This window comes from Aureococcus anophagefferens (assembly GCF_000186865.1).
Source record: "Aureococcus anophagefferens unplaced genomic scaffold AURANscaffold_9, whole genome shotgun sequence".
In the NCBI taxonomy this organism is placed as follows: Eukaryota; class Pelagophyceae; order Pelagomonadales; family Pelagomonadaceae; genus Aureococcus; species Aureococcus anophagefferens.
In genome coordinates this window covers 1,141,899-1,168,780 of record NW_008705569.1, presented here as the reverse complement: position 1 = coordinate 1,168,780, position 26,882 = coordinate 1,141,899, and the positions used below count along the sequence as shown (strand labels likewise).

The 26,882-nt window shown below is 70.1% G+C and overlaps 8 protein-coding genes across 8 annotated transcripts; 3 read left to right on the top strand and 5 right to left on the bottom strand.

The window, feature by feature from the left end:
• Window positions 1-196: 196 nt before the first annotated feature.
• Window positions 197-1,595, bottom strand: AURANDRAFT_26600 (hypothetical protein; the record flags this gene model as incomplete). The annotated part of the gene is made up of 2 exons (XM_009038734.1): window positions 197-593; window positions 793-1,595. 2 exons carry the CDS (start codon window positions 1,593-1,595, stop codon window positions 197-199), a joined length of 1,200 nt encoding a protein of 399 aa, XP_009036982.1.
• A 647-nt stretch (window positions 1,596-2,242) lies between these two features.
• On the bottom strand, window positions 2,243-2,614 carry AURANDRAFT_64263 (hypothetical protein; the record flags this gene model as incomplete). The annotated part of the gene is made up of 1 exon (XM_009038733.1): window positions 2,243-2,614. One exon carries the CDS (start codon window positions 2,612-2,614, stop codon window positions 2,243-2,245), a length of 372 nt encoding a protein of 123 aa, XP_009036981.1.
• Window positions 2,615-9,609: 6,995 nt separating this feature from the next.
• On the bottom strand, window positions 9,610-10,257 carry AURANDRAFT_4745 (hypothetical protein; the record flags this gene model as incomplete). Its single annotated transcript, XM_009038612.1, has 1 exon — window positions 9,610-10,257. A coding segment is annotated over one exon (648 nt), but the record flags the coding sequence as incomplete, so codon positions are not given.
• Window positions 10,258-11,981: 1,724 nt separating this feature from the next.
• AURANDRAFT_26407 (hypothetical protein) lies at window positions 11,982-12,347 on the bottom strand (the record flags this gene model as incomplete). The annotated part of the gene is made up of 1 exon (XM_009038732.1): window positions 11,982-12,347. One exon carries the CDS (start codon window positions 12,345-12,347, stop codon window positions 11,982-11,984), a length of 366 nt encoding a protein of 121 aa, XP_009036980.1.
• A 281-nt stretch (window positions 12,348-12,628) lies between these two features.
• AURANDRAFT_26180 (hypothetical protein) lies at window positions 12,629-13,240 on the top strand (the record flags this gene model as incomplete). Its single annotated transcript, XM_009038804.1, has 1 exon — window positions 12,629-13,240. The coding sequence occupies one exon, from the start codon at window positions 12,629-12,631 to the stop codon at window positions 13,238-13,240; it is 612 nt and encodes a 203-aa protein (XP_009037052.1).
• Window positions 13,241-13,279: 39 nt separating this feature from the next.
• Window positions 13,280-14,430, bottom strand: AURANDRAFT_64261 (hypothetical protein; the record flags this gene model as incomplete). The annotated part of the gene is made up of 2 exons (XM_009038731.1): window positions 13,280-13,720; window positions 13,933-14,430. The coding sequence occupies 2 exons, from the start codon at window positions 14,428-14,430 to the stop codon at window positions 13,280-13,282; spliced, it is 939 nt and encodes a 312-aa protein (XP_009036979.1).
• Window positions 14,431-21,955: 7,525 nt separating this feature from the next.
• On the top strand, window positions 21,956-22,201 carry AURANDRAFT_8019 (hypothetical protein; the record flags this gene model as incomplete). The annotated part of the gene is made up of 1 exon (XM_009038624.1): window positions 21,956-22,201. A coding segment is annotated over one exon (246 nt), but the record flags the coding sequence as incomplete, so codon positions are not given.
• A 1,384-nt stretch (window positions 22,202-23,585) lies between these two features.
• Window positions 23,586-23,825, top strand: AURANDRAFT_26271 (hypothetical protein; the record flags this gene model as incomplete). The annotated part of the gene is made up of 1 exon (XM_009038805.1): window positions 23,586-23,825. The coding sequence occupies one exon, from the start codon at window positions 23,586-23,588 to the stop codon at window positions 23,823-23,825; it is 240 nt and encodes a 79-aa protein (XP_009037053.1).
• Window positions 23,826-26,882: the final 3,057 nt, after the last annotated feature.

Sequence of the window (26,882 nt, the reverse complement as noted above, 5' to 3'; positions counted from 1 at the left end):
TGGGCGTAGACCTGAACCGGGCCCACTGCCACCACCCGCTCTTCGAGAACGCGGACGCGCCGCCGCCGCTGGAGGGCGCCGCGTGCTTCGGCGAAGGCGACCGCGCGGTCTGCGCGCCGCCGCTGCGCAAGGCGCCCTGCGCCGCCGCCACGGACGCCTGGGGCGTGGCGAACGTGTACTGTTAGGAAGGAGGCTTCTAGGCCTGGTCGCCGCGGGACCGCGCGTGGAGCGCCATGTGGCCGCGCTGGATGCCCTCCGTGGCGAGCGCCTTGAGCGCGGCGAGGTTCTGCGCGAGGCCCGCCGCGGCCATGACCTTCGCCAAGTCCACGGCCTTGTCCACGCCGAGGATGTTCAGGTTCGCCTTCGCCGCCGGGTGGACCTTGCAGGCGCCGCCGACGAGGCCCACGGCCATGGGCACGGTGATCGACCCGACGAGGTCGCCGTCGTCGTTCTTGGACCACGCGGTCATGGGGCCGTAGCTAGTGCCGTAGCCGACGTAGGCGTGGGCGCCGGCCTCGATGGCGCGCCAGTCCTGGCCCGTCGCGACGGCGACGGAGGAGATCGCGTTCATGACGCCTTTGTTGTTGGTGCACCTGTGTGGAAATCAAACAGTGAGCTGGGTTATCCCAACCAAACTTCAAACCTCTCTAGCTCGGTCAAATCGAGGTCGATTCGGCTGATTTTTGGACGAATCGATTGCTCTCATTGAGTTCTCGAAGCACGGCAGAAGACCATCTGTTGAAACCGTCGCATACGCTCACATTGAAGTCGGGTTGAAGATTTGGTTTCCACACAGTCGTGCGCGCGCGCCACGGGTCGGCCCGCGCGAAGTCGAAGGCCTCGAGGATCGCGTCGACGACCGTGGCGCCCTCGTCGGGTGTCGCCGCGAGCTCGCCGGGCGTGAAGGTCGCGCTGACGCGCGCGAGGCGCTCCGTCGCGAGGTTGCTGAGGATGCGGAGGCCCGCGCGCGCGCCGGCGCCGCAGAGCGACGCGACGTAGTCCGAGAGCGCCTCCGCGAGCGTGTTCACGAGGTTCGCGCCCATGGCGTCGCGGCAGTCGACGAGGAGGTGGCACACGACGAGCGGGCCGCCGGGCCCGTCGACGACGCGCGCCTCGAGGCCCCGGAAGCCGCCGCCGCGCGCCACCATGCTCGGCATCGCGGCGTCGCATCTCTTTCCGACGTCGTCCCGCGCCGCGACGACGGCGTCCGCCGCCTCCCGGGGGTGCGCGCAGCCCCGGACCTCGATCTGGCCGATCATGACGGGCGCGTCGCACTCGCTCGTGAAGCCGCCCTTCTTCAGGCACCGCTTCGCCATGTTGCTCGCCGCGGCGACGACGGACGCCTCCTCGAGGACGAAGGGGATGAGGTAGTGGCGGCCGTCGATGACGAAGTTCGTCGCCACGCCCACGGGCAGGCTGTAGGTGCCGATGACGTTCTCGATCATGCGGTCGGCGACGGCGAGCGGCAGCTCGCCCTCGCGCGCCAGCGCCGCGACGTCGCCCTCGGACAGCGACGCCGCCTCGGCGACGGCCGCGCGCCGCTCGGCGACCGTCAGCTTGTGGAAGCCCGCCAGGCGCGAGTTCGCCACGGGCATGGCTGCGCGCGGCCGACGGCGCGTGCAGCTAGCTAGCTCGAAATTTGCCACAGGCGGTTCATCAAGGCATCAAGCTCTCGAAGTTGACGTGTCAAGACGTAATAAACCGGATTACAACCTCACAGGCGACCGCCTCTCTCTGGGTCGTACCATATCCCGCCGGCGGGATATGGTAAACGCCGCTTCAAATTGGGCTTCAACCTTAAACCTTGCACTTCAGCAGGGACTTCGCCACTGCTGCTTGCCCTTCAAAAGGGAGCTCAACTTTGAACACCGCCGCTCACCGTGACGCCTTGCCGCGGCGCCGCGGGGGACCTCTGACGTGCCGCCCACGCCTTAGGGGGCGCGACCCGCCCCAAGCCAGAAGCCCTCCAGAACCCTTCCAGAACGCTTCCAGAACCCGAAAGACCCCAGACGCCTTACGATTTTGCGATTTCGATTAACGTACGACCTGTGGGAGGAGAGATAGAATGGTCTCGGACGGAAGAAGTTGAAGTAGGTGGGGGGCTGCTATTTTGAGACGTGGTTTAGGTCCCTGTTGAAGTGCAGGGTTTGAGGTTGAAGTCCAAGTTGAAGCGGCGTTTAACATATCCCGCCGGCGGGATATGTTAGTCGTGACCATTTAAAAACAGAATTTTACGTACGCCTCAGCCCTTGGCGGCCTTCTCGCGCTGGAGGCTCGCGCGGACCTCGGCGACGAGCGCGGGGTCGGGCTCGTCGTAGTACTTGCTCCAGCGCGCGCGCCGCGCGAGGCGGTCCGTGCGCATCTGGTCGAAGGACTGGGACACGGTCGAGAGCTGGGAGAATTTCGAGGGCGTATTCTCGCCGGAGAGGTGGTCGTCGCAGATCTTGTCCCACTTCTTGCCGTCGAGGGGCCGCGACTTGACGAGCGCGGCCGCGTCGGTCTTCCGCTTGTGCTCCTGCGCCGGCGTCGGCGGCGCCGGCGGCGGCCGGGACGGGTCCACGGGCGCGGCGGGCGCCGGGTTCGCGGGCACGGCCGCCGCGGCGCGCGCGAGCATGCGCGCGGACGCGGTGTCGTCCGCCTCCAGGACGTCGTCGGCGGGGCTCCGGGGCGTCGCCGCGCGGGCGAGCACGGGCGCCGTCGTCTTGATCGTGCCCCGGTACTGGGCGCCGAGCGGCGGCGCGTCCTCGGCGAGGTGCTCGTCGTCGCCGGCGAGGCGCAGCTCGCGCAGGGCGTTGACGGACCGCTGCGCCTCGCGCAGCGCGTTCACCTTCTCCGCGAGCTCGTCGGGCTCCGACTCGGCGTCGGAGAGCTCCGCCTCGAGCTTCGCCCAGGCGTCGTAGTCCGTATTCATGTGGTCGGGCAGCCCCACCTCCCAGCGGTTGACCAAGTTTATATTTAGGGTGTCACGGTGTCGCGCCGTTGAGGCCGACGGGGCAGCCGAGGAGCGCTCGTATGCCGGCCGAGATCTGCTGGATGCCTCATGGGCAACTGGGGCAGTAGCCGGTCGAAGGACCCGGAGGGCTGGCACGAGCCGCTCTGCGAGAGCGGCGGCGACGACGCCGCGCGGGACCGGCGTTCCCGAAACGTTGCTCGCACTCATACGTTTGTCCCAGGCGTCGTCGATCAGCGGCAGCGTGACGACGCAGCCCGAGACCTTCGTGCTCACGTCCTCGCTGGTGGAGAACGACCCGCGCTACGGCGACACCTACAACCTCGGCTACCAGAACTTTTACGTCGCGCGGCTCGGTCCGAAGGGCGACGCGAAGCCGTACCTCTTCGCGCAGCGGCACGACTACGCCGTCACGGTCGTCGACGCCGGCGGCAGGCCCGTCGCCGTCGTCGGCACGGCGCTCAACGTCGAGGCCAACGCCGCCCGCGGGCGCCGCGGCAAGAGCTGCGCGGACCCCTGGGAACGAGTCGACGTCTATCGGTGCTCGCCAGGGCAGGACAAGAGAGCGAAATTCCCAACTTCAAAGGCTCCTTTCTCGGCCGTTTTCCACTCGTTTCGGCTGATTTTTGGACGAGCGATCATCTCTCGGAACGGTCCCGAAGCGTGTATGCTTTTTTCCGGAACGCGCGCGCGCGGAACATTCACGTTGAAGCGACATTGAATCACTCTTGTGCTGCCCAGGTGCTCGCCGCGGTTCCCGGGGCAGGCCGGCGCGGCGCGCGACGGCCGCGACGTCTTCCGGCACGCGCGCGTCGACGTCGCGTCCGGGGCCATCGCGCTCGTCGAGGAGACCGGCGAGCGCGAAACCTACGACCTGCGGTTCCCGAGGAGGCGGGCCCAGAACGGGAGCAACGCGCTCGTGACCAAGCGGGACCGGGGCGCCGCGCCGCTCGTCGTGGCCCGCGTCGAGCAGGTCAACTCGACGGTGCTCGACATCGAGCGGCCGCTGAACCACTCGTACTGGTGCCCGCTGAAGGTGTCCGTGGCGTCGGGCGTCGACGCGGACCTCGTGCTCTGCGCGGTCGTCGCCGCGTTCCGCCTCCACCGGTGCGACGGCTTCCGCTGGCGGCCCGACGCCGTCGAGACGTACGGGCCGCCGGGCAAGGGGAAGAGGTAACGGTTGCGGTGGATGTGCGAGGCGGCGCGGAAAAGTCGGAGCCGGAGGACGGCGCGGCCGGCGTCCGATGCGTCGACGCGCTGCCGCGGGCCGGTGGAGTTGAGCCCCGAGGAGGCTCTCCTCTGCGTTTTCCCTCGTGAGAGGTCTTTTCCGCGCGGCTTCTCGAAAAAGAGTTTCCGCAAATCTACGCGCGTCGTCACTCCACGACGCGCAAGCTCACGTCGCCTGCCCTGAGGTTGGCCTTCGGGTCTGGGCAGAGTGCGCGACGTCCCGAGAGGCTCCGGGCGTTGGGCTCCCCGCCGGACTGGGGTCAGCAGCCCCGCCTGCTGCCCTGGCCGCGAAACCCCGTTCGGTCGACCGAGCGGGGGGACGCGGCAGGTCCGGAGGCTTACCCGGCGTCACTCGGCCACGAGGCAGCGAGAGCGCTGGACCAGCGCGCTCTTTGGGGTCCCTCACCCCGGACGTGACGCGCCTAGGCGCTCCTCCCAGCGAGAGTCCGGTTCCCCCGTGGGTCTCGGCTAGGCCCGGGCTAGCAGTAAGCGACTCCAGGCCAGCTTTGCACCAGAGCAACTGCCGCCGGCCAATGGCCACTTGCAACTAGCTTCGCCGCAGCATGAGGCGCGCCGCATTACTGCTCGCCGCCTATGATGCAGGCGGCTTCGCGCCGCGGATCCAGCGCCGCGCGCCGGTGCAGCGGCGCGCCGCGGAGCCGCCGGCGCCGCTGTCGCCCGTCGAGGACTGCGCCTGGGACGCCCTCGAGTGCGACGTCGCGGACATGGACTGGCGGCCGGCGCAGAGCGACCTGATCCTCGAGGCCGAGGACGCGAGCGTCTGGGTCGAGGAGAAGCGCGAGTACGCCGCGTGCTTCGTCGGGTCGGGCGACGGCGACGGCCTCGGCGGCGCGGCGTCGGCGGTGCCGCGCGCGCTCCGCGGCGTCTACAAGCGGTCCTTCACGTCCGTGGAGACCTTCCCCGAGGGCCCGAACCGGACGCGCTTCTTCCACGCCTTCGACGCCCACTTCCCGGCGCTGGGGTCGGCCGCGTGGGCGGCCGTCGAACCGAACGCGACGGCCGATTACGACGGCCGCGTGCTCGACCTCGTCGGCGATCTCCTGGAAGCGACGGCCTACCTCCACGAGCGCGGCCTGCCGCACCTGTCGCTGAACTCCGAGTTCGTGCGCGTCGGCAGCGACGTCGGCGACGCGGCGACGCGGCTCAAGGTCGTCGGCGTCGGCGCGGGCCCGAAGCTCGTCGCGACGCGCCGGCCGTTTTCGCTGCCGGAGAAGTGGCCCTTCAACGCGCCGGAGACCATGGGCGGCGCCATCATCCAGTCGAACCTGCGGGCGCTCCTGTTGATGGACGCGTGGTCCGTGGGCGTGCTCGTGTGGATGCTCGTCGCGCGCGCGACCGCGTCGCCCTTCGAGGCGGCGGCGGACTGGAAGCTGGGGCTCTGGACGGACCGGGACGCCGTGCGCACGAAGTACGAGGACATCTTCCGCGACTTCTCCGCGTTCCTCATCGACACGAACGCCGCGGGACGCGGCGTGTTGTTTCGCCACGGCTGGCTCGTGCAGGTCCTGCTGGGCCTGCTGCGCGTCGAGCCCGAGCAGCGCCTGACCGTGAGCTCCGCCTACGCGCTCTACAAGAGCGCGCGGCCGCGGCGGGTGGAGGTGCTCCAAAAACCCGCGGCCGCGCCGCCGAGGCGGGCGAACGCGTCGTCGGAGATCGGGCGGTTCGGCGAGGGCCGCCAGCCCCCGCGCGCGGCCGACGCGCGCGCCGCCGGCGAGCCCTTCCGGTCCCTGGAGGCCATGCTGAACATCGCGGAGAACGGCAACTGCAAGTGCGTCCTCGAGAAGCGCGGCGCGACGCCGATGACGCCGAGCGCGAAGAAGAAGGGGCCGCCGGACCGCGGCGGCGCCTGGGGCTCCGCCGTGCCCTACGGCGAGGTCGTCGGCTTCCGGAACCGCGCCGACGGCGACCGCTGGGACGTGCTCCTGCCCGGCGTCGTCGTCGACCCAAAATCGCCCGCGGGGCTCCGCGGCGTCGGGCCGAACGAGCCGCTGCGCATCGCGCGCGTCATCGGCGTCGTCCTCATCAAGGGCGGCAACCACAAGATCGCCGTCGAGGTCGCGGGCCACGAGCCGGACCCGGACGCGGTCCTCAGCGACGTCCGCGACTTCATCGCCGCCTACGTGCGGTCGCACCCGACGTCGCCGAACCGCGTCCGGTTTCTCGAGTACGACTCCCTCTCGGGCTCGGGGCTGCGGTAACACGCGCCTTATACCCGGGCCGCGCGAAGCGCTAGAGGTAGGAAGCGATGGCGGTCCTGATGTCGTACGGGACGGGGAACTCGACGCGGTCGCGAAAGAGCGTGGCGACGACCACCGCGGCTTTTCGCTTGGCGCCGGCGCCGGCGTCCTGAACAACCGTGACAAATTCAGAGGGCATGTCCGAGAACTGCGTGCGAATGGTCACGCTGCCTCGCCGCGCGAGCTCGACGATCGCCTCGACGCGGCCTCGAGCCAGTGCGGTCGCGACCGCGTTGTCCTCGTTGTTGTGAGCGAGCATCCGCAGTGCCCACGCGGAATTCGTCGCTGCGCGGCCGCCGCCCTCGACTCGCGCCAGCAACGGCGGGATGCCACCGGCCTCCCGGATCACGACCCGGTTCTCGTCGTTTGCATGCGCGATGGTCTCCAGCGCTGACGCAGCAGACCGCCTTGTGTCGGCGCTGCCGCTCTTGAGCAACTCAATGAGGAGCGGGATGGCGCCGCCCTCCCGGATTGCTACTTTCATGGCGTCGTTTAAGTGGGCGTGTGTCCACAACGCATACGCGGCTTCCTCTCGCCGCTTGTCATCTACTCGCTGCAACATTATGAACGCGGTTTCGAGAGACAATGACATTGTCATGACCATCTCGCAGGGCGGGTCGGGACGGGGCAGCATCGACCTTTGAGCTGATCGAGCCCAGCATCTTTGGCCGCGAAGCTGCTCGACATGGCGCAGATTTTATGCGCCTTGGCCGCCGTCGCGGCGGCCCCCTGGGTCGCCGGGGTCGCCGCGGCGCCCTACGTGTCTTCGAACAGCTTCATCGACCAGGAGTGCCCGTCGCGCTCCGTCCCCGGCCTCGGGTCGCCGACGAGCGTCCTCGTCGTCACGGCCCACGACGTCTGGGCCTACGACGGCGCCACGGGCGCCCACGAGCACGTCGCGGCGGCGTGGGCCGCCGGCGCGCCGCGGCCCGAACTCGTCGCGGCCTTCGTCGTCCGCGGCGACGCCTGGGTCGTCGCCAACGGCGCGGGCGGCGCGTTCGCCGCGCGCGTCGACGAGGCCGCGGGCGTGCTCGTCGACGCCTTCGCGGTCCCCGGCGTCGGCGCCGCGTCCGACGCCGTCAAGGTCGGGGGCACCCTGTGGGTCGCCGACGCCGACGGCGCGGTGCCCCTCGACTGGGCCGCGCGGACCGCGGGGCCGCGCGTCGCCGCGCCCGAGGAACTCCGGGGCCTCCGGCTCCGCGTCGCCGTCGAGGGCGACGCCGTGCACCTGGGCACGGACGCGGCGGTCGGCGGGTCCCTCGCGCTGAGCGCGCGCGTTGATAGGAACACGGGCGCCGTTTCTTACGGCGACTCCTTCGGCGACGGCGCGGCGCTCGCCGACGGCGGCTTCCTGCGCGTCGCGCGCGACCGCCGCGGCGTCGTCCTCGAGCGCGACGGCGCCACGCAATCCTGGTCCTCGACGGCCCTCGCGGCGAAGATCCTCGGGCGCGCGCCGAAGCGGGGCGAGGGCTTCCGGGTCGCGGCCGTCGCCGCCGCGTCCCGGGGCGAGGCGCTCGTCGCGGGCGTCTACGGGTCCTACAACGGGTCGGCCATCGCGACGTTGCAGTTGGACGACTTCGGCGCCTCCGTCGCCGTACGGAACGCGCCCGAGGCGTCGACGGCCGTCGCGCGGCTCCTCTCACCCGGCTACGCGTGCGGCGGCGCCGACGTCTCGCGGCCGCCGCGCCTCGAGCTCTTCGACGGCCGGGGCTGGGACGTGGCCTACGAGCCGCACCGCCGGGAGGCGGAGAACGTGAGCCGCTACGGCTTCATCGCGGACCACTTCCGCGGCGACGGGCGGCCCGCGCGGATCGACGAATTGGACATGCTCCGCGAGTCCGAGGCCGCGATGGCGCCCTACGCGACGTCGCTGCGGTCCGGCGACGCGCGCCTGCCCCACCGCCACCCCCTGAGCCTCGAGGCGAAGATGCATCCGGAGCCCGCGAAGCATTTGGAGGACGTCTACCGCGCGCGCGCCCGCGTCGACACGGGGCCGTTCCGCGAATGGGCGTCCCGGCACCTCGACGAGGGCATGTTCCAGGAGTCGTGGCTGCGAAAGCATAACGCGTGGATGACGGGCCGCGACTTCTTCATGAACAAGTTCAAGCCCAACGTCACGAGCCTCATCCTGCAGTTCGGCACCGCGGACACGAAGACCTTATTCCGCTACCCGTTCTACACCGACGCGCTCCAGCGCGACGTCATCTCGCCCCTGCTCGAGGCCGTGGGCGTCAACGAGTCGCGCGTGACGCGGCTGCAGCTCGCGCACATGCCGCCGCGGTCGCAGATCCGGCCGCACGTCGACAGCGGCCACTGGGCCGAGAGCCAGCACCGCGTCCACATCCCCCTCGTCGTCAACGGCGGCGTCGCCTTCATGTCCTTCATCAACGGCGCCTTCAAGCGCGTGCCCGTGGAGACGGGCCTCGCCTTCGAGATCAACAACAAGATCCCGCACTGCGTCTACAACACGGGCGACTCGCCGCGCCTGCACCTCCTCATCGACGAGCTGCCCCACGACCCGCCGCGGGTCGTCCACGTCCTGCCCGAGGGCGCCGTCTGCGACTACAAAAAGGCCGCGGTCGAGACCCTCCCCGACTCGTGCGTCAACATCGCCACGTCGACGTACGACCCCGTCGAGCGGGCGACGCGGCTCGCGGCCGAGCGGCGGCGGCAGCGTAAGCTTTATTAGGCCGTCGGCAGCTCCCAGCGCGTCTCGGCGCCGTTGAAGTAGTACGTGTTGCCCGACGTCGGGTCCACCGCGGCCTGCCAGCCGGCGGGCAGCGCCGCGGCCGCCGCGGCCGCCGCGGCCCGGTCCGCGGCGTCGAGCGCCGCGTTGGCGACGTCGCAGTTCGCGTCGGCGACGACGGCCGGCGCGTCGTTGGACGTCTCGCCCGTGGCCTCGTTCCACCAGTACGTGCCGCCCTCGGGCCGCGGCACCGCCGTCCACGCACTCGCCTCCGCCGCGCGGTCCGCGGCGGAGAACTGGACGTCCGTGTCCGGGTAGGCGCCCGCGTCGTCGCCGTCGGCCGTCTTCAGCCGCTTCGCCGCGGGCAGCCGGTAGTCCGCGGGCGTCTCGAAGTCCGCGGTGCCCGAGTCCGTGACCTCGACGCCGCGCGCCTTCATCATCTCGACCAACGCGTCCGCGTCCGCGCGCGCCGCGGCGTCGTGGGCCACGGGGTTCGGGTCGTCGTGGGCCCAGCGAATGTTGAGATTCTCCTCGTGGTCCAGGTGGTTGTTCGACATGGCCTGGAACGCGAATTCCGCGCCCGACCGGTGGCGGTAGCGCACGAACGCGATGGACAGCCGCGAGATGAGGTTGATGTTCTCGACCTCGCCCCACTCCCCAAAGTTGCGCCAGAGCGCCTCCTCGAGAGCGAGGGGGTCGGCGTACTCCGCCTTGAGCAGCGAGCCCACGTAGAGCGTCCGGCACGGCTTCATGAGCGCGCCCACCCCGGTCATGTCGTCGCGGAAGTCCTTGTGCCGCTCGCGGCCGAAGACGTCGCGCATCTCGTCGGACGCGAAGCGCTCGAGGTCCGCCTTGACGGGGATGCGGTGGAAGAAGCGGCAGTCGCCGCCGTTCGCGCAGCAGCCCCGCGCGAAGAAGAGGCAGAACGAGCAGCTCGCGGACGTCCGCGACTTGTCCGCCTTCGTCCTGCCCGCGTCCGTGGCGAGCACGCAGCGCGTCTCCGCGGGCTCGCGGCTCTTGCCGTTGTCCCAGTGCTCGCCGATGTACTTGCCCCACCACAAATTGTACTCGTACGCGCCCTCGAGGACGGAATTCTTCGACGCGATGTAGTCGACCTGCTTCCGCGCGGGTCTTTTCAAATACTCGACGTTGTTCGCCTCGTAGCCCTTGGCGGCCGTGGACCCGGCGGCGCCGCGGCCGAACCAGCCGCTCGAGTGCGGCGTCGGGCCCATCTCCGCGGGCCGCTCCCACTGCGTCTCGCCCGTCGCGCCGTTGAAGTAGTACAGGCTCTTCGCCGCGGGGTCGTAGACCTCCTTCCACTCGCCGTGGACCGTCGCCTCCGGGGCCGCGGCGTCCTCGGTCCCTTCCTCGCCGTCCGCGGCCTCGACCTGCGCGCCGGCCGCGGCCGCGCCGTGGACGAGGCCGCCGCCGCCCTTGGGTTTCTTCGCGCGGCACCGGAGGCACCGCGCCTTGCTGGCGTAGTTCTCCGTGTGGCACTCGTCGCAGGTCCAGTTCTTCTCGAAGACCGTGTAGGCGCTGCCGAGCTCGCCGACGACGCCCACGGGCATCATCTTCCGCGCGGGCCCGCCCGCGGCCCACTGGCCCGACTGCACCGTCGTCGCGGGCACGAAGTTCTGCGGCGTCTCGAGCTTCTCCGCGGCGGCGAGGCGCGCGGCCGACGGGGCCAGCGGGACCACCGTGCCCTTGTCGGGCATCTTGGCGGCGTGTCTGGTGTTTGCGGCGGGGCTGTTGTTGCGGCGCGGCTCGGCGGCGCTGGTGCGGCGCGGCGGCGCGCGAGGCGCGGGGGTGTGTTGAGCGGCGAGCGTCGAGCGCGCGGGGCACCCGGCGGTGTCCACGGGCGCGCGGCGACGGCGAAGGTGGCGCCGAGCTCGGCCGAGGAGCTCGGCGTCGCCTGCCGCAGTCGCGCCGTGGACGCCGGCGACGGCGCTCGACGCGTTTCAGCGACCATGTCCCACTTCGACGTCGACGACCTCGAGGAGACGACGGCCCAGTACGAGTTCGTCAAGGCCGTCGAGTTCACCGGCACACAACCGACGAACATGCCCGAGGACGTGCAGCGGCGGCTCTACGGCCTCCACTGCTGCGCGACGCGCGGCAAGGCCCCGGCGAAGCCGCCGGCCATGACCGTCGGCGACGACGCGCTCCGGGCGCAGTACGACGCCTGGCGGGACGCGTCCGACGCGACGGCGACGCCGACGGAGGCGATGCACGAGTACGTCGACCTCGTGACGGCCTACTGCCCCAAGTTCGGCGACGACCCCGACGACCAGGACGAGGCGACCCTGAACACGTTGAAGGACCAGCTCGCGAGCTCGGGCTTCCGGGAGGCGTCGCGACCCGACGACGCGCCGCCGCTGGACGTCTTCGAGGCCGCGCGGTCCGGCGCGGAGGTCTTGGCCCGTTTTTTACCCGACGGCGCGGCCGAGGTCGACGAGGAGGGGCTGAGCGCGCTGATCCACGCCGTCGACGCGGAGCAGCTCGAGGCCGTCGAGGCGCTGCTCGACGCGGGCGCGGACGTCGACGGCGGCGACGCCGAGGGCTCCGCGCCGCTCCACTACGCGGCGCTGCTGGGCGCCGACGGCCTCTGCGAACTGCTCAAGGAGCGCGGCGCGTCGCTGACGCTCCAGAACGACGACGGCATGACGGCCGCGGACGTCGCCGCGGACGAGGGCTGGCACGAGCTCGCGGACTTCCTCCGGTCCACGAAGACCAAGGCCGCGAACCCCGAGGACGTCGTCGTCGAGGGCCGCAAGGTCGCGCCGGCCCAGGGCAAGGCCGGCACGACGCTGCCCCGGAACCTCCTCGAGAAGCGGTAGTACATTTTTTACGACGGACCGCGCTACTCCTCGAGGTTGATCTGGGAGCCGAAGCGGCCGTAGAGGACGACCTTGAGCTCCTTCTGCCGCGCGGCGATCTTCTCGATCTCCGCGTCCTCGTGGTCCATCTCCGCCTGGATCTTCTCCTGCTCCGCCTCGCAGTACTCCGTCGCGAAGTCCTCGCCGACGTCGACGAACGACTCGCCGCCGAGCATGAGCTTCACGTCGTCGCCGTCGCCCATGGCGAGCTCCGTCGTCGCGTCGTCGAACTCCTCGAGGCTCTTCTGGAGCACGGCGCGGTCCGCCTTGCGCTCGTGCATCTTCGCGTTGAGGCGGCCGAACTCGTTGATGAGCAGCTGGTCCTCCTTGCGCACCTCGACGTCGCCCATGGCTTCGCGCGCCGATCGGATGCGGTCGCGGCGCGAACGAGTCGCTGCGGGCGCGAGTCGAGAGAAGGTCGCGGCGCGTTGGAGCGGCGCGCGCGTCGCTGCGGCCGGCCGAGGCGCGATGAGCGGCTAGCCGGCTTGGGCGATGTTGCCTGAAACTTCGGCTAAGTGCAGCCCTGCTTTCTCGGTCTGGACGGGGTCTCAGCCCCGGTCGCCCCCTTCGCGTGCATCTGCGTCCCCGCCCCTCGCGCGCCTGCTGTGCTCTCGAGATGGCCAATCCTGTTATGTGCATTAGAACTGACGATGCGGATGGTCTTCGCGCTCACCTTTCCGCCAGTAGGCACCATTTGAGCATCAGATTCCGAGATACTGACGCGACCTCACTCCACGAGGCAGCTAAGTTTGGCAGCATCGACTGTCTTCGCGCGTTGATTGAACTTGGAGCGGACGTGAATGCAATGACTTGGGCGAACCGGGCGCGCCGCCGCGCGCGTACGCAAGAAAATACGTCCCAACAAACACCGCTGCACTATGCGTGTATCCACGGGCGCGCGCCCTGCGCCGAGGCGCTGTGCCAGGCCGGGGCCAATCTTGACGTCGCGGATGAGGACGGAGTTACTCCGCTTTTTCATGCCATCCGATACCGTCACCGCCGCGTCGTCATGACCTTGCTGCGCGCCGGCGCTTACCAGCCTTTCCCTGAGCCCGCTCCAGAGCTTTACAACAAGTCCGCCGCACTGGACCTCGCGCGCGCCGTCGAGCGCGCCGGCGACTGGGCGGCGTACGTCGCGCAGCACAAGGGCGTCCTCGCCGGCCTCGTGACCAAGTGCAAGCCCATGCCCGCCGACGCTGCGGGCCTCGTCGTCGAGTTCTGGACGCCGCCCGGCGGCTTCTGAGAGGCCACATGTGTGGATAAAAAGGCCGTGTTACGAAACTCACGCCCAGATGCTCGCCGCGTCCGGCGTCGCGGCCCGGGCCTTGTCGATGACGGCGTAGAAGTTGTCCGCGTCGACGCCCTGCGCGTCGCAGATGCGCTTGTCGCGCTTCATCGCCGCGGTCTGGAGGAAGGACAGGAGCTTCACCTCCTTGGGCGACAGGTCCGGGTGCCAGACGTCGAAGATGAGCACGATGCGGCCGGCGCTCGCGTGGTCGTTCCAGGCCTCGTGGTTGAAGGAGTCGTCGAAGACGACGGCGCGGCCCTCGGCTAAAGACACGAATTCGTCCGCGACGCGGAGCCGGCAGGCGCCCGGCGGGTCCGCGGGGCAGACCAGCGGCAGGTGGCAGCGCAGCTTCTTGGCCGTGGGGCCGTTGTGGGCCGTGATGTGCGTCTTCGGCGCGTTGGCACTGAAGAACGCGTGGCCGTAGCGCCGGGGCACCTGGGCAGGACAAGAGAGATTCAACGTCGCTTCAATGTGAGTGTTTCGCGCGCGCGCGTTCCGGAAAAAGCATCCACGCTTCGAGACCGTTCCGAGAGATGATCGCTCGTCCAAAAATCAGCCGAAACGAGTAGAAAACGGCTGAGAGAGGAGCCTTTGAAGTTGGGAATTTCGCTCTCTTGTCCTGCCCTGCGGGGCACGGCCTGCAACACGTCGCACGTGACGGGGCAGCGCGCGCGGTTCTCCGCGAAGTCCATGTTGTGGAGCTCCAGGTAGTAGACGTTCCAGTCGCCCGCGTCCGTGCTCTTCTTGCCGAGGTCGTCGCCGCGGTCGCCGCCGGCCTTCGGCGACCGGTACGGCTGGAACCCTCGCTGCCCCCGGAGCGCGAGGAGCTCCGCGCGCATCTCGGGCACGCGCGCCTCGACGTCGCGGAGCCACGCGAGCTCCTCCGGCGGCGCCGCGTCGCCCTCGGCCGCGCCGCGCCACCAGACGGGCGCCGCGCGGAGGCCCTCGAGGAGCTCGGGGCACCCGCGCTGCGCGGGCGCCGCGGACGCGGGCGGCACGCACTCGCGGCCGTTGAGCTTGCGCAGCCACCAGTGGCGCACGCGCTCCATGTCGTCGTCGCGCAGCTTGCGCAGGTAGGCCTGGGCCACCGATTTGCCGATGGCCGAGAGGCAGTACTCGTCGAGGACGCTCGCCATCTTCGCCATGATCTTGGCCTCGCGCGCCCGCGCCGCCCGCTGCTCCGGCGAGAGCTGCTCGTCGTCGTCGTCCGACGACAGGTCCACGGCGCGCACGCGGTCCGCGAGCGCGGCGCGCGCGTCGAGGGCGGCCATTGCAAGCGCCGCGCCGCTGATATTAATTGCCACAAAAGTCAATCTGTTTCTTTTACTCTTCATTGAGCTCGGTGGGGCAGCACTGCATGGCTGGTCGCCTCGGGCGGCAGCCTTTCCTCGTCCTGTGCTGAGCTCGGTGGGGCAGCAATGGCTACGATGGCCTGGCAGCCTTTCCTCGTCCTGTGCCTCCTACGGCTCGCCGCCGCCACGACGCCGGCGCCCGTTGCCGTCGATGCCGCCGACGACGACGACACGAACACGACGAGCGATCGCATCTACTACAGCATCGTCCTCGCCTGTGCGCTCTGCGTCGCCATCACGACGGTCTTCGACCGCCTCCGGAGCCGCGTCTGGTGGGTCTACGAGCCCAAGTGCCACCACCTGGCCTACAAGGACCACGCGCCGCCGGCGCCGGGCCCGCGGTTCCTCGCGTGGATCCGGTCCGTGCTCCTGCTCTGGGGCGACGAGGACGTGCTACGGTACGCGGGCCTCGACGGTTTGTGCCTGGTCTACTTCCTGCGCTTCGCCATGGACCAGAGCCTCTTCGCCGGCGTCGCGGGGCTGCTCGTGCTCGCGCCGGCCTACCACTCCGGCCGGGGCCTCCGCTCGGGCGCGAACGTCCTCGACGACGACCCGCCCGAGCCCTTTTCTTTTTCGATGACGACGGTGCAGAACATCCGCTGCCGCCTGAGCCACAGCCTGCTGGACAAGGAGTACGCGGACGCGCCGCTGTTCCCGCCCTGCCGGAACGGCTTCTCGAACTGGCGCTTCGCGCTCATCGTCTGCTGCGCGTGGGTCTTCACGCTCCGCGCGCTGAGCCGCATCTCGTCCGTGGCCCAGCGCTTCGTGCACCTGCGCCACTGGCACCTCACGCGCGGCCTCGACAAGGCGGGCAAGGCCGCGCCGGCGAACGCGCAGCACGCGCTCACGGCCGTCTTCGAGAACGTGCCGCACGCGCTCCGGAGCTCGCGCGCGCTCAAGCGGAAGCTGGACCGGCTCCTCGGCGACGACGCCGTCGCCGGCACGCAGATCATGGTCGGCGGCCTCGACGAGCTCGACGGCCTCGTCGCGCGGCGCGACCGCGCGCGCGAGGCTTTGGAGGACGCGCGGTCGAAGCGGGCCAAGCTCGCGTCCATGCGCGCCGCGCGGCTCCGCGACGAGGCGGAGCGCGCGAAGCGCGTCGGGCGGCCCTCGCTGCGGAAGCAGCGGTCGACGCTGCGCTGGTTCGAGGGCCTGCTCGGCGGCGACGGCGACGCGGCGGACGAGGAGGCGCCGCGGGCCCAGGCCATGCGGCGCGCGCACTCGCGCGACGACGCGCACGACACGGTCAAGGCCGTCGAGGCCAACGCGTTGAAGGCCCTCGCGGACCTCGCGGACGCGTTCCGCGCCGCGAAGAGCAGCCGGCACCTCCTCAAGCGGCGCGACTCCGCGACGTTCCCCGTGCCGCGCCACGTGAACCTGCCGCTGCTCGAGCACGTCGAGTGTGCGTTGTTCCGCGTCTCGGTGTCGTCCGCGTCCTTTGATGTCCCGCGGCGTAGGCGGTTGCTGCTACGGGTACTGGTCGACGTGGGACGGCCACTTCGTGCACAGCGTGCCCTACTACGAGCAGCTCGTGGCGGAGCTGAACCTGGCGATCCTCAAGGCCCACTTCAGCCGCATGGAGGCCATGGAGAAGCGCGGCGGCGTCGTCGACGACCCGACCGCGGAGGCGCGGAAGCGCACGTCCTGGCGGGGCTGCTTCTGGCGCGTGGACCCGCAGGAGAGCGACGACGACGAGCCCCAGGAGAGCGAGTACGCCGACGAGTTCGCCGACTTTCGCGAGCGGCACGCGCGGCTCGCGAGGCTGGTCCTGAAGAAGCACGAGCCCTGGGTCACCGTCGCGATGCGCGAGCCCCCGGCGACGTCGCTGCCGGACCTGAAGCGCCGCGTGTTGCGCTGGTGCCGGCGCGTCGTCACGCGGTCGGCGCCGGCCTGGTGCGGCGCTCTCCGGGGGGGCTGCGCCTCGCTCTACCACGACTTTGTGAAGTGCGGCACGAAGGTCGAGGCCGACGACTCGCTGCAGGACGCGGGCTTCCGGCCGTCGGGCACGGCCTTCGTGACGTTCCGGAGCCCCGCGGCGCGCGTCCACGCGACGTCGGCCATGCTGTCGCGCGCGCCCTTTTCCATGCGCGCGCGCGACGCGCCGGAGCCGAGGGACATCATCTGGGCGAACGTCGCCGTGTCGCCCAAGTCCGTGTCGCGGCGCCTCGTGCTCGTGAACTGCGGCCTCGCGCTGTTGTTGATGAGCTGGACGGCCGTCGTGTCCTTCTGCTCGAACGCGCCGCGCGCCGCGGAGAAGTGGGGCTGGGTCGGGTCCGAGCGGTCGTGGGTCGGCAATGCGGTGCTGTCGAACCTGCCGTCGCTGGCGCTGCTGGGCGTCATGAACCTGCTGCCCGTCATCTTCAAGGTCACGGCCCACTTCTACGAGCGGCGCAAGTCGCACAGCGACGTCGACCTGTCCGTGATCAAGCGCTACTTCATGTTCCAGTACGTCAACGTCTACGTGTCGCTGCTGTCCGGGTCGCTCCTCAGCGACTGGGACCGCGCCTGGGACAACCCGCTCGAGTTCGTCGAGGAGGTCGGCGCGAACACGCCCGTGCAGAGCTTGTACTTCATCAAGTTCCTGCTGCTCTCAGCGGGGCTGGCGCCGTGCGCGTTGATGCGCGCGTGGCCGCTGATCTCCCGCGGCTTCAAGTACTGGACGGTGCAGCCGCCGGACGCGACGGCCTTCTCCTACGGCGACATCCTGCCGCGTTTGATGATGGCCTTCACAATCTTCGCCACGTTCTGGATCTTCGCGCCGCTCATCTCGCTCGTCGCGTTCTGCTACTTCTCCGTCGTCTCCGTCGTCTACCGCTACCTGCTGCTCTACTGCCACATGCCCAAGTTCGAGAGCGGCGGCGCCTTCTTCTTCCTCATCATCGACCGGATCCTGTTCGGCGTCATCATGTCGAACGCGTTCCTCTTCTTTTGGTTGGTCACGCGGTCGCTCTTCGGCTACGCGCTCCTCGTGCTCCCGCTGCCCTTCGTCGTCGTCACCTTCAAGGCCTTCAGCCTCGAGGCCTACGAGGACCCCTGCAAGCGCGTCGCGCTCGACGAGGCCGTCGCGCGGACGACCGAGGATTTAGCGCGCGCGACGAAGGCCTTCGACGCGTCGACCTACGCGCAGCCGTCGCTCCGGCGCCGCGGCGGCGACATCGAGCACACGACGGTCGAGCACTGCGGCGGCACGGCGACGCGGTGGTGCTCCGGCGTCCCGCGGGAACGGGGTTCGAGAGGCGGCGACCGCGTTTGGACGACGACCCATCGGCGCCCGTAGGTTCCGCCACGTGTCCGACGTCGTCGACCGCGTCATGAACGACGCGCAGGCCGCCGACGCGGCGCGCGGCGACCGCGACGCGGCCGAGGCCTTCCGGAGCCGCGCGCGCGCGCGCAAGCGCGTCGGCGACGACCAGAAGCGGCCGCCGACGACGACGGTCGCCAAGTTCCAGCGCGTGTCCGCGAAGCTCGAGCGGGCCTACCGCGGCGACGACGACTTCTGGGCGTCCGCGGCCGCGTCCACGGGCCACATGGAGGAGCGGCCGTCGCTCCGCGCGTCCGACGGGCCCCTCCTGGCCCCCGCGCGGCCGGCCGCCGCCGACGGCCGCGCGGCGGCCACTTCGGCGGCCGCGGCGCCCGCCGCGGCCGCGGACCCCCCGCCCGTGTCGCCCATCGCCGCCGACGGCGCCGCCGACGGCGCCGCCGCGGGCGGCGGCGCGACCACGGCCGCCGCGGCCTACTTCGCGACGCCGAGGCGGGAGTCGGTCTACTTCGACGCCGCGGACGACGGCTAAGCAGCTCGCGGTCTTTAAAAGGGGGGGCGCGCGCGCGCGGTCACAGCGGGCGGGGGGGTCTACGCGCCCGCGTCCGGGAGCTCCGGGTCGAAGCTCTTGAGCTCCGCCATGAACTTGAGCCGCGTGGCCTCGTCCATCTGGTTGTCGCAGTACATGGCGCGCATGTCGATGGCGCCGTTGGACGCCGCGGCCTGGTTCGCGGGCTGGCTGCCCTTGTTGTTTCGCCGCGCGTCGCGGAGCGCCTGGAGGTAGGAGAAGCCGAACTGCTTGAGCCCCTTGAGGATGACCTTGGGCGAGAAGAGGCGGTGCGTCTGCATGAAGGAGGGCCCCGGCCAGGTCCAGACGACGTGGTGCTGGAAGGGGCCGAAGGTCATGACGTCGCCCTTGCGCGTCGTCACGACCTTGAACTTCGTGTCCGGGCCGAAGCCCTTGGCGAGCGTGGCGCCGTTGTAGACGTGGTGGCCCCAGTCGTTGCAGCAGTCCGGCTCGAAGAACATCCAGGTCTTCGTGCCCGTGCACTGGACGACCTTGGACGCGACCATCGTCGCGTGCAGGGGCGCCGTGTTCCGGAAGTTGGAGAAGTTGGAGAAGAAGGTGGAGACCGTGCGCACGCCCTTCTTCTGGTGGGACGCCGTCGCCGACTTCTCGTCCTTGTGGTACTCGCCGTCGAAGTGGAGGCCCAGGCGGTCGAGGTCCATCGACGAGTTCATCGCCTCGTCGGGCGACTGGTACGTCGACTTGACGCAGCCGATGACGTTGCTGCCCCGCGTGAAGTCGTTGACGTAGACGCGCGACGTGCGCGTGAGCAGGTCGCGCGCGGCCTCGTAGCCGCCGAGGTACTCGTCGTCGAGGTCGAGGCTCGGGCACTCGGCCTTGAGCGCCGCGTCCGTGAGCCGGAAGAGCTGGGGCGCGCCCATGGGCACGGGCAGGTCCGTGTTCTCGAGGCCCACGGCCGTGTAGCCCGGCCCGGGCTCCCAGTTGTCCCGGTCCAGCAGGAACGAGTTGTAGACGCGGCCCTCGCGGATCTCCGTCTCGCTGCTCTGGCGCTCGAGGGTGATCTGCATCGGCGGGTTTTTCAGGGTCAGGTAGACCTGGACGCCCACGCCCACGACGGCGATTGCCGCCGTCCCGAGGCACGTCTTCGCCTTGCCCATGGTCGCGGGCTGCGTCGAAGTGTCAGGCCGAAGGCAGTCGCACAGGACGACAGACGAGGTGTGACGGAGGCCTGCGGATATATCATTGAACTTTCCCGAGGGTGCTGCACCATCAAGTTTGGCTTTGGTCGCTGAATAGCTAGCTGCCACAACTCATTCGAGAGCAGGGTGCTCCGCATTGTTGCCTGCAGTCTATCACGTCGATAGCTCCGCGCCGCTGCCGGCGTCGCGCTGGTCACGGACGACGACGACGACGACGATCTTGCAAGCGTTTGCTTCCAGTCCATCACGTCATAGCGCCGCGCGATCGCGAGGCTGCGGCGCAGCCGAGTACAGCATCATGCGCCGCACGAACCCCGACGCCGAGCTGCTCGCGCCGCGGATCCGCCGCGTGTCCGCCGCGCCGGCGAACGTCGCGCGGCAGACGTGGATCGCCGGCGCGCTCCTCGGCGTCGCGCGGTTCCTCGATCGCTGGCTCGTCGCGACGGGTCTGCTGAGCGCGACGCGGCTGCTGCGCTGGCGGGTGACGCCGGCGAAGTTGCGGCGCCGCGCGCTGCGCCTCGCGGGCCTAAAGACGGAGCGCTACCACCTGCCGATCCCGCTCATCGACGCGCGCCTCCGCGCCGCCGTCGACGCGTGCGCGCGCGCGGACGACGCGCTCGCGGGCTGCGCGCGCGGCGGCCGCGACCTGCGCCTCGGCGTCGTCGGCGTCTTCGTCCTCGAGCGGCGGCTGACGCGGCAGCTCGTCGCGGACTTGCACGTCACCGCGGCGCGCGCGGCGGAGCCGCGCGTCGACGCGGCGCCCGCCGGGTCGCCCCTCGTCATCGTGGGCCCGCCGCGGAGCGGCACGACGCTCCTCCTCGAGCTCCTGGCTTGCATCGACCGGCGCCCCGCGGCCCGCGACGACGTTCGAGCGACGAGACCCGCGTAGGCGACGGCGACACCTGGCGCGAGCTCACGGCCGCGGACGCGACGATCCCTTGCGTCGTCGGCGACGACCGGGTCGCGTCGCGCGTCTCGACCCTCGCGGAGGCGCTGCTCGCCGGCCAGCAGTACGCGTTCGACCGCACGCGGGACGCGCACTACGAGAGATGGGACGGCGCGACGGAGTGCCGCACGGCGCTCGAGAACGGTCGCGCCCCCGGCGTCCGCTCGTAGCTGCGACTCGAAAAGAAACGCATAGGCTGCGGCGCGCCCTACGTGCTCTGGTGGGTCTTCGGCCTCACGGACCGTTTGGACGCGTGGCTCGACGACGACGCGGACCGGGACGGGGACTACGCGTTCTACAAGGCCCAGCTCGATGTGGTCAAGTGGGTGTCGGGAGGCGACGCCCGCGACTGGCTGCTGAAGGATCCCGCGCACCTCTTCTCGCTGCCGAGCCTCTTCAAAGCGTTCCCGAACGCCAAGGTCGTCTGGCTGCACCGCGAGCCCGCCGCGGCCGCGGCGTCGCTGTGCTCGCTCGTGTCCTCCCTCTGGACCATCGTCCACCGCGTCGACGGGCCGCGGGGGCCCATGCGCTTCCGGGGCCGCGTCGTCGAGTACCTCGGCCGGATGCTCGACCGCGGGCTCGCGTTCCGCGCCGCGCACCCGGCCGCGGCGATCCACGACCTGCGCATGAGCGACCTCGTCGCCGACCCCATCGCCAGCGCGCGGGCCATCTACGCCTTCGCGGGCAAGGACCTGTCCGACGGCGCGGTGACGAAGATGGAGGCGTACCTGGAGACGAACCGGCGCGAGCGCCGCGCGGGCCGCCACGGCTACGACGGCCGCGACTTCGGCCTCGACGTCTCGGAGCTGGACGCGCGCTTCGCCGCGTATAGGGAGAGGTTCGGGGTGTGAGTTATGTGTGTTGTGCGAGGCGATTGACTTCTTCAAGGAGTCGATGGTGAAGAGCCGCGCGCCCACCCGCAGCTCATGAGCGCAGGCCTACCCGCCAGGTCGGCCCGCACTTGCAGGCAAGGTGCTGCGCGCCAACTTGTGACGATTTGTTTTTGTCACGCGACGACGTCCAACGAGTCCAGACTCTTCGAGCGGTCGTGCGCAGCGACGCCAGGGCCTTTTCCAGCAAGCCACAGCTTGCAAACACCCTCCCGCACTCGCGCATCACCACAGCACGGCAACATTCGCTTCGCGGCCATGGACTTCGCGAACCTCGAGGAGTTCACGATCTCGAGCGAGACGGGCCGCGCGCCGCTGCACTTCTTCTGCAAGCACGGGCGCCACTGCGCCGTGTGCAAGATCATCAAGGAGCAGCCGTCGTCCGTGGGCGAGGCCGACAGCCGGGGCCGCACGCCGCTGCACGAGGCGGCGGCCGCGGGCTTCGAGGCGATCGTCGCGGAGCTGCTCCGGTGCGGCGGCGAGGCCGACCGCCCCGACGGCCGGGGCCTGACGGCGTTGCACGAGGCCGCGGGCAACGGCCACGAGCCCTGCGTGGCGCTGCTCCTGCGCCACGGCGCGTCGCCGAACCGGGGCAACGCGACGGCGCGGCTCACGCCGCTCCACGGCGCCGCGCTCGGCGGCCACCACGCCTGCGTGGCGGCGCTGGCTTCGGCCGGCGGCGACGCGAACAAGCTGGACCGCTACGGCCTGACGCCCCTGACGCGCGCGGCGGGCCGGGGCTGCGCGAAATCCGTCGCGGCGCTCCTGGCGGCCGGCGGCGACGCGGACCGCTGCAACGACGGCGGCTGGGGCCCGCTCCACGCGGCGTGCCGCAACGGCCACGGCCGCGCCGTGCGCGCCCTCCTCGCCGCGGGCGGCGACGCGAACGCGACGGTCCACGAGGACGAGTCGCCCTTCGCGTACGCGGTCCGCCACGGCCACCGCCGCCTGCTGCCGCACCTCCTCCGGCGCGGCGCGCGCGTCGAGGGCGCCGACGGCATCATGCGCACGGAGGAGAACGGCGACGCCTGCGACTACTGCGACAAAATCTGCGAGGCCGGCGGCTGGCGCGCGCACGCGAAGCGCCACCGCCGCGTGTTGCGGGCCGTCGCGGCCAAGTGCGCGGGCGCGCTCCTCGTCGACGACGTCGTCGGCGTCGTCGTCGACTTCCTCGTGCCGGAGGGGGGGTTCTGAGGATGCGACGCGGCGGGCGGCCCCGGGTTTGGGGCGCGCCGATTAACGTGACACGCTCATTGCCGACTAACATGACGCGCTCACAGGCAAGTTCACAGCCGGCGAGGCTCCGGCGCCGACCCCTCATTCACGCGGCAAAAACTGCAACGCGACGGCAATCAAGGCTCAAGCAAGGCTTGGCCGCGACGGGCCGCGACGCGCTGTTGCGACGCTGTCCACCGCCGCCGTCGAGACGACCACGATGGCCGCGGGCAACGACGACGAGGAGCTGCGCAAGGCCATCGCCGCGTCGCTGGCCGAGCAGCCCGCCGCCGACGAGAACGCCGACATCCAGCGCGCCATCGAGGCGTCGACGACGCCCCAGGACCTCAACGCTTTGACGGCCGCGGAGCAGGACAAGCTGACCATCGAGCAGATGAACGCCATCAACGACGAGATCCAGAGCAACCAGGCCATGGTCGGCGACCGCGTCGGCGTCGCCGCGGCGCTGGCCGGCGAGTACGACGGCAACGCGAACGCGGGCTTCGCGCGGGGCATCGCGGAGCTCGACGGCAAGTACGCGTCCCTCCGGCGCGTGCGCAAGGACGGCAACTGCTTCTACCGGGGCTTCCTCTACCGCTACCTCGAGCACCTCTGCGAGCTCCAGGCCGGTCGCGGCGCCGGCGCGCCGCACCCGGAGCTCGAGCGCGTCCGGGGCGTCGTGCGCGCGTCCAAGGCCAAGATCCTCAGCGTCGACTACGAGGAGACGGCCATCGACATGTTCTGGGAGATGCTCGTCGAGGTCCTCGACGACGTGCCGAAGACGACGCTCGACCAGTGGCACGCGAAGATGAACGAGGAGCACGGCGTCGCGATGCACATCGTCTGGTTCTGCCGCGTGCTCAGCGCGGCGCAGATCAAGCTCAACGCGGACCGCTTCGCGCCCTTCGTCATGGACGAGACCGGCGCCGCGGACGTCGCGGAGTTTTGCCGGCGCGAGGTCGAGCCCGTGAACCACGAGTGCGAGCAGGTCCAGATCATCGCGCTCACGGAGATGCTCGAGATCCCCGTGGCCATCGAGTACCTCGACGGGAGCGGCACGCCCTCGAAGCTCGTCTTCCCCGAGGGCGCGAGCCCCGTCGTGAACCTGCTCTACCGGCCGGGCCACTACGACATCCTCTACGAGGAGTAGGCCGCGGCGTAACTCTTATCGGCGACACACTTGGCGACACCGCGGACGTCCATACAAAAAGGGTTGTCGCTATGTACATGATGCCGCGTCGGGCACCGTCAGAGCTCCGAGCGGCCTCGCCCGGGGACCGTCGGAGCTCCTCGCTCGGGAACCGTCAGAGCTCCTCGCTCTTGGTGGGGAAATCCTCCTCGGCGATGGAGACGATGTCGTGCGCCGGCAGCTCCGCAGGCGCGTCCCGGTCGTATTTCTTCGAGCCCCGGGGCGTCGCCACGGCGCGCGGCGAGTCGGCGGCGAGGTCCGAGGGCGCGTCGTCGGCGCCCTTGGAGGAGCCCTTGGAGGAACCCATCAAACTGTCCAACGTGCCGGTCTCCGTGAGCCGCTCCTTCGCGTGCGCCCCGAGGCTCGAGAACAGATCCGTCTGCGTGTTCGCCCGTATCGGGGGTATGAGCATAACCATCCTGTTCTCGTGCGTGTCCTGCGAGAAGATCATCCCCACGAACCAGATGCTCGCGAAGATGGGGACCGCGCTGATGAACGCGAGGATGGCCCCGAAGAGCGCGTCGTCGTAGCGCGCGTCGGCCTTGTTCGTCTCGCTCGAGACGTGCGTCGCCTGGATCATGAGCGCGCCGACCAAAATGAGCACGGTCTGGTCCTGGGCGACGTTCGCGAGGTGGTTCTCGGCCCAGTCCGCGTACGGGTTCCAGTGCGCGAGGACCTTGCACGTGAAGAAGGCGATGAGCACGCCGCCGAAGATCTGCGTGAGGCACGAGTCGTAGAAGAAGATGAGCAGGCCCGTGATGAGGATCTTGTAGGCGCAGACGAAGAGCTCGAACCAGTACGCGTTCGCGTGGTAGGGCTCGAAGAGGAAGCTGATGTAGTGGAGCTCGTCGTGCGCCTCCTCCGTCGCCTCCGCCTCCTTCGGGGCGGCGTCCTCGCCCGACGCGAGCTCCTCCGCCTCGTGGAGCGCCTCGTCGATCCTCGCGCCGAGGCCCTTGACGCTCCGCTTCCGCTGGAGCTTCCCCTTGGCGGCCTCGGATTCGTCGGGCGCCGCGTCGAGCGCCGCGAGCTTCGCCTTGATCTTGGACCGCTCCGTGAAGAGGAGCACGGCGTAGAGGCTCGGGATGCCGATCGGGTAGACGAGCAGGAGCAGGAGCGCGTAGGGCCGGACCGCGGCCTTGTAGTACGTCGACCGGCAGTCGATGGAGTAGTCCGCGAGCAGGTAGCTCTCGTCGTCGCCGTCGCCGTGGAACGTCTCGCAGCGGAACGTCGTGAAGAGCATGGACGTGACGGACGTGAAGACGAGGTAGCTCCACCAGAGGAAGTGCGTCGCGGCCGTCGCCCGCGCCCTGGCCCGCTTCGCCGCGTCGCCGCAGCAGGCGTTGCAGATGAGCCACTTGACGAAGATGAGGAGGGAGACGGCGACGGGGAAGAGCGTCGCGAAGACGAGCCGGTCGAAGAAATCCGTCGACGGCCGGACGCACTTCACGGGCAGCAGCTGCACGAAGTTCAGGTTCACGAACGACAGGGCGGAGAGGAACTTCTCGTACACGTTCGGGAACTTGACCTCGGGGAAGACGAAGGGCAGCTGGCTCAGGACCTGGTAGAAGCTCAGGAGGATGCGCGCGAAGACGCGCACCGTCGTCATGAAGACCGCCTTGTTCGCGCCGCTGTCGTCCTGGACGCCCGGCCCGCCCAGGAACGTGTCCATGACGGTCCGCAGAACCGTGTGGTCCTCGTCGGCGATGTAGCGGGCATAGAAGGCGACGACGGCGATGGCGCCAAGGGGGGCGAGCAGGAGCGCGACGATGGTCGCGAGCGACACGGGCGCGGTGAGCAGGCTCGACCCCTCGCACTTCTCGCAGCGATGCGCCGTGGCTTCAAAATAATACTCGTTTCGGCAGCTTATCCAGGGGGGTTCGTGGGGTACCTTGGCGAGCCGAGCCAGGTGGCGGCCGGAGGCCGCCCCCTAGCCGTCGCAGCGGAGGTTGGTCGTGAGGGTGGCGAGGGCGGCGCGGTCCGCGAGGCGGCGCGCGTCGTCTTCGAGTCGGTGGGAGAGGGCGCGGGCCTTGGACGTCCAGGTGCCGTCGACGAACTTGAGGCCGGAGATCAGGTAGCGCGCGCGGTACTTCGCGGCGGTGGTGCCCCACTCGCGGTGGAGCTCGTTGCTGAGCAGGGCTTTCGCCTGGTCGGGGCACGCGCAGCCCATGGAGATCCAACGCGACTCGGAGAGCGCGGTCGCGACGTCCGCGAGCAGGGACGAGACGTCCTTGGAGGCCTCGGAAAACTGGCCGAAGACGAGGCCGACGCAGCCGCCGAGGGAGCTCAGCGCGCGGAGCATCGGGCCGTCGGAGACGCCGTTGATCTCAACGTCGATCTGCTTCGCGTGCGCCTTGTATTCGTTGTCGACGTAGGACGCCCGCTTGTCCACGGGCGACGCGCCTCTCCGCGCGGACGCCGCGGTGGAGTAGTAGTTCGAGTCGGCGGCGGACCAGGCACAGAGAGGAGTCTTTAAGCGGCTAGCAGCCTACTAGGGGTGACTCCTCGCCAAACGCACCAGCTCTCTCCCTTCCCTGGCATGAGCACGTCCACGAAGAAGCAGCCAGCTGGGGACCGAGGCCTCCCTCGGCGGACCATGCACCTCACAAGGCGCGCAATGGTCCAATGCTGATGCGAGCCTGCGGATTCGAACTCGGCCAAGAGCCCTACACCGCAGCCGCGCTTTCCGCGGGGCTAGACTGTACCTTGAACCGGCCGCCAAAGCAGCCGGCCCGCCTCCGTGCAGTCGTTACACGCCGCTGGATTGAACTGGTCCAACGACGCTCGGGATTCCCGCCCCGCCAGCTGCCCCATGCTCCTCCGGCACAGTCAATGGCAGCGACAGGTTCTGGTCGACGGTGGTCACCGTCGGCCGGCGGCTTCCCCCGAACAGGAGGCGTCGCTGCGCGTGGTCGAAGGCGACCGCTTCGCCCGCTAGCCTTCGCGGCACCGCCTGGCCGGCTAGCCGCGTCGGCCTGCGCGGGCGTCGCTGCGTCATCACCGCGCTTCGTCCCTATTCCA